General features: G+C 35.6%; 2 protein-coding genes across 5 annotated transcripts; both read left to right on the forward strand.

The window, feature by feature from the left end:
• Positions 1 to 2,098: 2,098 nt before the first annotated feature.
• On the forward strand, positions 2,099 to 6,708 carry LOC140880751 (uncharacterized). Of its 4 annotated transcripts, none has more exons than XM_073285467.1 (7): positions 2,099 to 2,454; positions 2,554 to 2,645; positions 2,811 to 3,001; positions 3,119 to 3,180; positions 3,318 to 5,135; positions 5,587 to 5,713; positions 5,841 to 6,708. In XM_073285467.1, the coding sequence occupies exons 3-7, from the start codon at positions 2,845 to 2,847 to the stop codon at positions 6,476 to 6,478; spliced, it is 2,802 nt and encodes a 933-aa protein (XP_073141568.1). In that variant the 5' UTR covers positions 2,099 to 2,454; positions 2,554 to 2,645; positions 2,811 to 2,844; the 3' UTR covers positions 6,479 to 6,708. The 4 variants fall into 4 exon arrangements, with proteins under 4 accessions (XP_073141568.1, XP_073141569.1, XP_073141570.1 ...); XM_073285468.1 differs by having other exon boundaries at positions 2,099 to 2,362; positions 2,516 to 2,645; XM_073285469.1 differs by having other exon boundaries at positions 2,099 to 2,362; positions 2,516 to 2,568.
• A 1,498-nt stretch (positions 6,709 to 8,206) lies between these two features.
• Positions 8,207 to 9,548, forward strand: LOC140885039 (glycosyltransferase BC10-like). Its single transcript, XM_073291955.1, has 2 exons — positions 8,207 to 8,695; positions 8,910 to 9,548. Exons 1-2 carry the CDS (start codon positions 8,207 to 8,209, stop codon positions 9,546 to 9,548), a joined length of 1,128 nt encoding a protein of 375 aa, XP_073148056.1.
• Positions 9,549 to 9,818: the final 270 nt, after the last annotated feature.

Here is a 9,818-nt window from a genome sequence, read left to right on the forward strand (position 1 = left end):
CTTTCTTTGACATATTGCATTTATTTATTTTTTCTTCTCTTTATTTACTTATTTATTCCATTTTTTTCGTATTTATTTATTTTTTGTGTAGGGGCCTGGTTCTCTTTTTAACATCTTTTGGAGTTTGGACCATCGGTTTTAAACTCTTGTGGTGAAATAGATTCTCGTGAAAAATAAATTTGTGAGATATTTATTCAAAAAAGTACTTATCGGAAAATTACGAAATTATTAATAAGGAAAAATATGAACATATTTCGTTCCTTGATTATTATTTAAGATTTCAACCAACAAAGAAGTAAATGGAAAGTAATAATAATTACAGTGATTAATATTTCAGATTTTAAGTTTGTCATTTATCGTGCTTTGTTTATTTTTATAAATGGTTAAATAATGATATGCTTGTTAGAAATTGAGACTAGGACCTAACTCATCTCAAAAACTAGCTCAAGAGATGAAGTTTGCCCTTGTTCATATAAAGAGGTCCAGATTATTTAGCCAATCTATATGGGACATAAATCAATACACTAATATTGCTCGAATATTTTATATAAATCAAATATAGAGAGAGTGATGAATTTTGAAATACAAATAATTTGTTTCGTTTCTGTTACTATCAGCTATGGATTTAATATTAATATCATATATGTATAATGTTAATAATTATTTTTTGTTGGCTTAAAAACAATTTTATGCAAAAACTTTATTTATTCTACACATGGAGAATATGAAGTGTACCTTTCTTCTTATAAAATTTTATTCTTCAAGATATCCCCAATACATGAAAATTTCTTTCATAAAAAGATAAGGGGACACAACATCTCTAAGAGGAAGTGGAACATAGAGAATTCCGTTCACACACTTGAATATATATGTTTCATGTCATCTTTCGATATTATCCACGAGACGAATATGAAAAAATCGATAATTGAGTATGATCGATACAATTAAAATGTTCAATTTTTCATACCAACATTTAGTTAGACGAGATTATCACACAAAGTTCGATAAATAGACATCGTTAAATAGACATCGAATTACATCACAAAAAATAATAATGATAAAATTATATGCACAAATCATAGCTGACGTGACATTCGCCGGAGTTTTTTTTTTTTTTTTTTCCGATAACCAAAAAATCACAAATTCACATGGCGACAGGAAGCGCAGGTTAGCAGACAGACGTAGACTTGACGTTTGCGCAAAACCACACTCCATTTTTCCCGGTTTCCCACTTCCCCACCATTTTTATATGTTATTATTACAATTTACAATAAATAAATACAATAAATATCTAATCTTGTTATAAATTATGTATATCTACTCTCAGATTCCCCTTACTATTTATCGCTAAACTTTGACTGAAAATTATAATTCCGTTGAATAGTTGATGTGAAAGTTCGAGGTAAGAATCAATCATATGTGTCATACACTTGAAATTTCAACATATTGTTATTAATTTGATTTTTTAACAAAAAATATTAAAATCAATGTTCTAAAAAACAACTTTTACGATCACTTAAACGTTAAATAGTTGTTTATCGCTTCAATTTTTAGACAGCTAAAATTTATGGATATTATAATATTAGTTGAACGTCTAGGTTGCCTAATCGCTGATTAGATTGCTCGAAATCAGCCTAAACGATCATCTAAATTAATATAAAATATATATTTTTATTTTTTAAAATTTTATTTTTTTTAAAAACCATTTTTTGACATTTTTGCTCATCAATTTGTATAAGATAAAGACGAAAAATATTCGACATATTATGAGTTTGAATTCAATAAAAAAATTATTAAAATAAATAAGAATAATTAGATATCACTAGGCGATGGATCCGTTTACTGTTTTGTAGAGAACATTGTTAAAATTGGAAGATGACTTGAAACAGTCTCCTATATTTATATATGTAAAAACTATTTATTTTTAAATTATTAATGAAGGCATGGTTTATTATTTTTTTCCCAAAAAATACTAATAAATTCAAAATTTTTAAAAAAAATCATAAAAGAAAAAAATGTGTACAAAATTACAAGTTTGCCATGTATAAACCAAACAGGGGACCTAAATGGAACAGTGATCATGGGGGGGGGGGGGGGGGGGGGGGTTCACCCTGCGCCATCTTCATCTTATCCTACACCCCCTCCACTGAAAATACACAGAACAGCCGTTTTCACAGCTCAGCTTTTGCAGCTGCTCAGAAGAACAAAGAAACAAAATCCCTTCAATTTATTTTGCTTTTTCTCGGGTTCGCCAAAATACATGAAAAAACATTTCTGTACTATCAAGAATCTCTCGTCGTAGCTATTATCCATTCGGCATTCTTAATAATACGGACGATGTTTATGCTTTCACCTCCCATGTGTACGAACCCGTCAATCTTTTTGCCTTCTTTTTAACGTTTGATGCAGTCTCAGAGATGGGTTTTGTTACAGTCACTCGTCGCGTGAAATGAGGTGAATAATTGGAGTTCCACTGTTCATTTACTGATTAGTTTTTTTGTTGTGTTGTTTCTAGTGGGTGACTTTCAGGGACGGTACTTGTCATTGTTACAGCTTTGTTCAAATTGGGTAACTCTTTCACTGCCTTTTGAACTATTTTCTGGGAGAGGGAAAAAATGTGACTCTTCAAAAGAAAGGGAAAAAAGGTGGCCGATTCATTCATTTTATTTTATTTTTTTGCTCTTTTCGTTTTGAGGATTTGTTCAAAGGGATTTTGGATGATTTTTTTCTTGGAGTGGAGGTGTTTTTTTTTTTTTTTTTTTTTTTTTTGTGTATGTTGAGAATAATGGTCGGGTTTTTCTGAGAAACAGGTTTCTTGATTATTCTCGGAGGTGAGAGGGAGTGATGGATGATAGCATGGAGAAAACGACTTCATCTTTGGCTATTGTGGAGAAGAAGCCTCAAGGAACAGGAGGATGCGTGGGCATTTTCTTCCAACTATTTGATTGGAACCGTAGGTTTTCGAAGAAGAAGCTTTTTTCCAAGAAATTGCTTCCTCCAGGTTAGTGTTTTGGCACATTGTTGACAGATACTTCACAGATGCTGTTTGTTTCAATGTCGGAACTCGTTAGAGTTGTTTATTTATCACGCGTGTACTTCGTATTGAATTGTTGTTCAGTTCGGTTGAAACAAGGTTCAAAGAAAAACGGGGGAGATGAGAAGCATTCCAAACATAGATTGGTATGCATAGTTTGTTAATGCTGAATGTTTTGCTATGTCATATACTCGTATAGTTATGATCTGTTAGAAAATTAGCCCGTGTGTTATGTTTGCTGATGATGGTATATTTTCTTGAATTGTTGTGTGTGATGATTTAGATTGCTGATGAGAATAGTGGTGGTTTCCCAAATTTGAAGAAGAATCGTGGATCAACCAATGTTGACCTTGAACGAAAGCATGAAATGAGAGCTCCTGGTTTGGTTGCCAGGCTCATGGGTCTGGAATCAATGCCAGCATTACAGAGGCAGAAGTCGAAAATTGTTCAAGTATCTGGATATGGAAGTTATAAACCAGAGAAGTTTGTGGGTGATGAGTGTGAACACGAGGGAGGAGTTTTGAATGTAGATAAAAGTGGAAGTAAGCATGAGCTGAGGCCTCAAAAGCTTCAAAAGACAAGCATTAATGAGCGGCTGCCATTTACTCCATTCGGGGCTGAGACGCAGCCATTTAAGAATGTTTTATTGAAATCGAAAAAGCATCATCCGAAGCTCCCCACTCCAGTAAAAAGTCCAAGAAATCTTTCCAAGAAAAATGCATCTAAGTTGATTGGTGCAGCAACTAGAATTCTGGAACCCGGACTACAAAGCAGCAGGTCTAAATCTTCTCTCACTTACTCCAACACCTTGCACCATTCTCCTAAACGCCAGAGTGTTTTGGACAAAGATTGTTTTGGACAAGCGCCAGATGTGTTATCAGACCAACTAGCAGATCCTGCCACGTTTGCAAGTGTTGCTGTGAAGGGGCATCAGTCTTGCCCAAACTGTGGTCGATGTATGGATGATTTGGGTTCTAGAACATGTGTCAGCGAACAGCCACTCATTTTTAACTTACCGCCATCCCATTGTGTAGGTCTCTCTGGTCATGGATCAGAAAAAACTAAGCTGGGGGAGCCAACATTTTATCAGCAACTAGAAGACGATTTGCGAGAGGATTACCCATCAGCCATGGCTCCGTTCACTGGTTATGAACGACCTTGTGTTAGGCATAAACCAGAGAAAAGTTCTTTCAGTGGACAGGTGTGTGAACCTTGGATGGATGAGCCTGTCTCATGTAGTTCTAGCCACAAGACTCAAAACCAAAATCAGATTTCACGGCTGAGGAATTCAGTACCTGCCAGGTCAAAACTGAACAGTTTGTCACTGGATAAGTTCTCATCGTCAGATTCCAGCCGCGCGACAAGGAATTTTGCTTCATTGAATCAAAGTTCAAGTGGTCTTACTAGGTCACGATCACATGTTGGAATGGGCAATGGGAAATTTGAACCCGAAAGGTGTATCGAAAACAGACAGAATGATTTGGTATTACAAGGTCGAAAGAGGAGACCTAATAATATCTCTAGACAGGGTGAAAGCTGCTCAGGTGTGAGCTCTACCGATAATAAGCACACTTATCTTTTTCCTCATTCGATGTCTGGGAATGAAATGGGAGCAAATGTTCACTCTGATAACCGCCGAAGAAGTAGAACTGAATTGCTTGGTTTACAGGAAAGAAGAGTTGACAGTGGCCAGAGGGACCATACTGCCGTTACTTTTCGATTTAATTCTCCATCAAAGCCGAAACCTGGATTTCCTTCACTTACAAAAAGAAGGGTTCAAAATGATTCAGTTAATGGTACTGGTGATGATTCATCGGGATTAAATGAAAATGATTTAAGGAAAAGGTTTGAAAAGCCGCCCCCTCTACGTGGAGATGCCTTAGGCGTCATTCTTGAGCAAAAGTTGAAGGAATTGACATGCCAAAGTGACAATGTTGGAGGCAACGAAGCTAAGAAAACCACTGCTATGATTTTGCAGGAGCTAATAACTGCCTTAACCTCAGAAATACCGTTTCATCAGGATAAATCTTTAGTTATGTCCGAGAGGGAAACTAGTTCTCTAAGCCATTTATCATGCTCAAAGTCTTCTACTAGTCATCAGGTAAAGCATAAATACTTCTAAGTTACGTTCGAGCAACAAAAACAATGAGGCAAAATTTCTCAAACTTTGTTCATTGATGTAATAATAATATGCACTAGGAGTTTGGGAGGGATGTGATATTTTGAACTATTCCATCACATCAATTAGAACATCATTGGATGAGATTCAGTGCTACCAATTATGTAATTTGTATATGATAGTTTACTTTCTTTGAATTTAAATGTAATTCGGGTTTCTTCTTTCATCTAAAATTCTTCCGGGACATAAGGCGGCCTTGAGAAAGTGCACCCCTAAACAGAAGTGTGTCTCTGACTAAAGAAATAGAGCTTAACTTTTGCATAGATCTTTGATTTCGGAACATATGCAGGAACCTCAATTGATTTTGTTGTACTTTTAATCATATTTTTGGTCACCTTATACTCCACATACGTGGTTTGATCTATTCGCTCAGGCAGACACAGTGAAAGTGAACAGATTGGCCGATCAACTAGTTGAAAGTGACCGCCTAAGTCCGGGATCTGTTCTCGAAGCATATTCTTCTGATATGAGTCTTTCCAGCAGTCAAGGCGATACTTTTGGTGAGGATGCCTATTTTTCTTTGTCCCATCAGTCTAGTTTTGTTATACACTTTTCATTTTCGAATGCTATAAAACTCTGAAATCTATGAATGACTCCTTCAATGAACGTTCTCAATCATGTTGGCAGAGAATTTGGATTCTTTGGTCTCCACAGGCACAGCAAATACAAGTAAACAACTGGTTGCCAACCTCATCAACAATGTTTCAGAAATTTTTCGATGCTTGAACCTTGCTAACTGTGGATTGAAAGGAACAAAGCTCGACCATGCGAATGATGTCATCTTGAATGCTGAGTTGGCAATTGGAAATGTGGCTCCTACAAGTTCAGTTGTACAAAGAAAATTTTCCATCAAACATTTGCTAGTGGAGGAACTCGAAACACTCGCAACTGTTCTTTGGATGAATTTTGGTTGCTCCCTTGGCGTTGAGGATAGTAAAGAGGCGAATCAGCTTCGAACATTTGCTCTGGATTCAATCATAGAGTATCTTGATTCAAGATTTGGTGGATACCTTGACCTGGGAACCACGCTGTCCCAACATTTACCACTTTGCATGAACACCAACGCGGTTTTCTTGGACATAGTCGAGGATGTGAGAAAATGGGAGGAATCGAGCAGGTTTGTTTTCGATGATTTGATAGAGAGGGAGATGAGTTGTTCTGCCACGGAATGGACGCGATTCGGGGCCGAGCGATTCGAGACAGCTGTGGAGATCAGTAGGCATTTGCTTCAGAATTTGGTGGAAGAGATTGTGGTAGATCCTTGAAATGGATTTTTCTTGTCACAAATTAATTTGCTAATCTTCAAAAGTTCTAAACAGGTTGTAATGATTGAACAAATTCATGGATATCTTCATAACTGTGAATGTTTCTTTTGGATGGTTGATTGTAACAGTGTTAGCATTTGTGGTTCCCATTCAATCAAATGTAACATCCTCAAACCCTCATTCAAAATGTAAAAATTGAATTGTTTATCTAAGAAATTATTAAACATTCATTCTCTTAGGAAAGTTATAATTTTTATTTTTTTTTGAATTCAATTTCTCAAATTGTTTTTTAATCATCAATAAGTTATATGAAAATTTATTTTTTTAACATGCTATTAATTTATACGTGTATAATATTAAATATATTTATTATTATTAAGAAGGAATAAACTAAGAATAACAATATTTATATTTTATTAAATTTTTTATAGTATGATTTAATTAAAAAAAAAAGCCATTACCTTTGATTACATTTTAATTTATTTTGACTTTGATAATCACGGGTGCATGGTTGTTGATAGAATCGAGAACTTTGCTGGCTAAACGACACCACAACGTTGAGCATTGCAATTTGCACGCTTGTTTTGTGCTCTACGCTTTCAGATATATAATTTTATATGTATCCTTAGTTTGTTTATTAAAATAAAAAATGTATAATACACATTAGGTTGGAAAATCTAATATAAAATCAAATTTTAACTTGGGTTTCGGATAAACTTTTATGTTGTATTATTTTGATTTTTAATTTCTTGGATCTTTGAGTTTGTGCGTAAAGCTTTTTGGATCTATTCGGTGGATTACTATTAGAAATAAATACAAACCGATACCACGATTGAATTTTTGTGATATTCTATTATGATATATATTAATTGTATGACAAAGAAATATCTTTTATGAGTATTTTTTCGAATAGTTTTTTTTTTTTTTTGTGTAATATATGTCCATTCATTTTATATTTATAATGAAAATTAATATTTATAATATAAAAATATTATTTTTTACGAGTTGAGTCAAAAAACACTGTTTCATAAAATTAGTTCAGGGGTCTTTGTGTTTCTCAAATCCATGCGTACTTACCATTTGTTTTATTGCTCAACAAATTATTGGATTAGGATCCCCTATTGTTGGAATTCCACGGTAGGGATGCTGTGGAGGAAACGGGCACATATGCCTTTTCTTTTCTTTTCATTTCTCTTTTCCTTTGTTTTCTCTTTTTTTTTTTTTTCAAGTTTTGTAAATTTTTTTAATTCTTTAACTCAACAATTTTGTTTTTCTTCTTTTTTAAAAAAACAAAAAACAAAATTGACTTTGTTTTTTTATGTTCTAATTCATCCAATTTTCCTTTTCAATTTTAATCCAATTTTATTTTCTAAAATCATGTGCTCCATCGCATTTTGCATTGTTATTATTGCATGTTTAATACACATAGGTCCGATGTAAATATATATGTAGTGTGATAATGTGAAATTTTTTAACGTAGAGTTAACGAGACAGAATAATGGCTTGCCATAAAAATCATGCAACTTGAGCAATCACGCTATAAGTTCTTACGTTACAAGTTAATTTGTATATATTTTTATGAAACTAATTAAACTATATATTCTTAAAACTTCATTACCAAGATTTCTCTGTAGCTTTTCTAAAGATCATTCATGTCATAAATATATTTTTTTTTTTTAAAAAAAATCAAGATTTGCATGTACTCGATCAGAAATAATTCTAACAACTATGAACCTTAATCTTTTCAAATCTTTCTCATTATTTCATCTCTTTCTCCTATCCGTAGGTATATCAATCGGTATCATCTCCGCTTTATCACTCAAAAGCTTCTTCCTCCCCATTAATCAAACACCTCCTCCTCCTCCACCGCCCCTCGAACCTCCTCCGTCACATGCACCACCACCTCCGCCACCGCCACTTGCCGTACTACCACCACCAGCTCCTCATAGCAACATCAGAGACGATGAATTATTGTGGAGAGCTTCTACTGTTACCGCGAAAATTCAAGAATTGGGAGATGGGAAGAGGGTGATTAATCTTGCTCCTAGAGTGGCGTTCATGTACTTGACACCGGGGCCATTGCCTCTTGCTCCATTGTGGGATCTGTTTTTCAAGGGATATGAAGGGATGTACTCCATTTATGTTTATGCTCATCCTTCTTACAATGACTCTGCCCCTCAGGATTCTGTTTTTCATGGCACCAGGATTCCTAGCCAGGTTTCTCCATAATAAACCATAATTTGTTTTACGTCTCGTTCTCTTGAGCCAGCTTTTTGGGTTGATAAGTTAAGTTCAAGTCCACGATCTTGACATGACATCGTAGACCAGACCCACTATTAGATGTCTTTTCGGCATAATTCAATAAAGATTATTCGATAATATATATAGAATGGTAGCTTAATATATATTATCTTTTTTCGTTTGGGTGCAGCCAGTCCAATGGGGAACAATATCGATGATTGACGCAGAAAGAAGGCTTCTTGCGAATGCTCTGCTCGATCCCTCAAACCAAAGATTTGTGCTGCTCTCCGATTCATGCATTCCACTCTACAACTTCTCCACAATCTACGACTACCTAATGAGCTCAAGCCATAGTTTCTTGGCCTCTGTGGACGACCCTCGAAAACCGGGCCGCGGCCGATACAACCGCCAAATGTGGCCCACGATCACCATCCAGCAGTGGCGGAAGGGGTCCCAATGGTTCGAGCTCCACCGCGAACTCGCCATCAAACTCATATCCGACCAAAAATACCACAAGGTTTTCCAAGATTTTTGCCTCCCCCCATGCTACAACGACGAGCACTATCTCCCAACTTTGGTGAACATTCTTGATTTGGAGATGATGAGTGCTAATAGAAGCATCACCCGTGTCGACTGGTCCCGGGGCGGGCCCCACCCGAGAAGATTCGGGTGGGTCGACGTGAGGATTGAACTGTTGCACTGGCTCCGGTTGGATTCGGAATGCATGTACAATGGACACACTACCAAGATGTGCTACCTTTTTGCTAGGAAATTTCTGCCGAACACGTTGGGACCCTTGTTAAGGATTGCTCCCTCTGTTCTGTTTTGATCCTTGATACCATGTCTGTTTCTCTTGTCTGAATTCTCTTCTAGCCTTTCAGATTTTTTTATAGCAAACGCGCGGATTCAATAATTTATCACAACTAAGATCAAAGAGTGACGCTTGAGTTGATATATAGCTATAAGTTTTGGTAAAACGACAAGCGCATGATTCTACAGCTGGTATCAGAAACAAAATCACGTACATGTTCGATTTGCATTCATGGATTGCAAAAATACAATTATTGCACTGTTAATACGAACTCTAACTTTTGCTAAA

Source organism: Henckelia pumila, chromosome 2 (assembly GCF_033568475.1).
Source record: "Henckelia pumila isolate YLH828 chromosome 2, ASM3356847v2, whole genome shotgun sequence".
Classification (NCBI taxonomy): domain Eukaryota; kingdom Viridiplantae; phylum Streptophyta; class Magnoliopsida; order Lamiales; family Gesneriaceae; genus Henckelia; species Henckelia pumila.

Excerpts from the sequence above, each read along its gene's own strand:
- LOC140880751 (XM_073285467.1), top strand. The coding sequence starts at position 2,845 with ATGGATGATAGCATGGAGAAAACGACTTCATCTTTGGCTATTGTGGAG. Across the intron at positions 3,181-3,317 it reads AGCATTCCAAACATAGATTG|ATTGCTGATGAGAATAGTGG; the intron begins GTATGCATAGTT and ends GTGATGATTTAG. Across the intron at positions 5,714-5,840 it reads CAGTCAAGGCGATACTTTTG|AGAATTTGGATTCTTTGGTC; the intron begins GTGAGGATGCCT and ends TCATGTTGGCAG.
- LOC140885039 (XM_073291955.1), top strand. The coding sequence starts at position 8,207 with ATGAACCTTAATCTTTTCAAATCTTTCTCATTATTTCATCTCTTTCTC. Across the intron at positions 8,696-8,909 it reads GCACCAGGATTCCTAGCCAG|CCAGTCCAATGGGGAACAAT; the intron begins GTTTCTCCATAA and ends GTTTGGGTGCAG.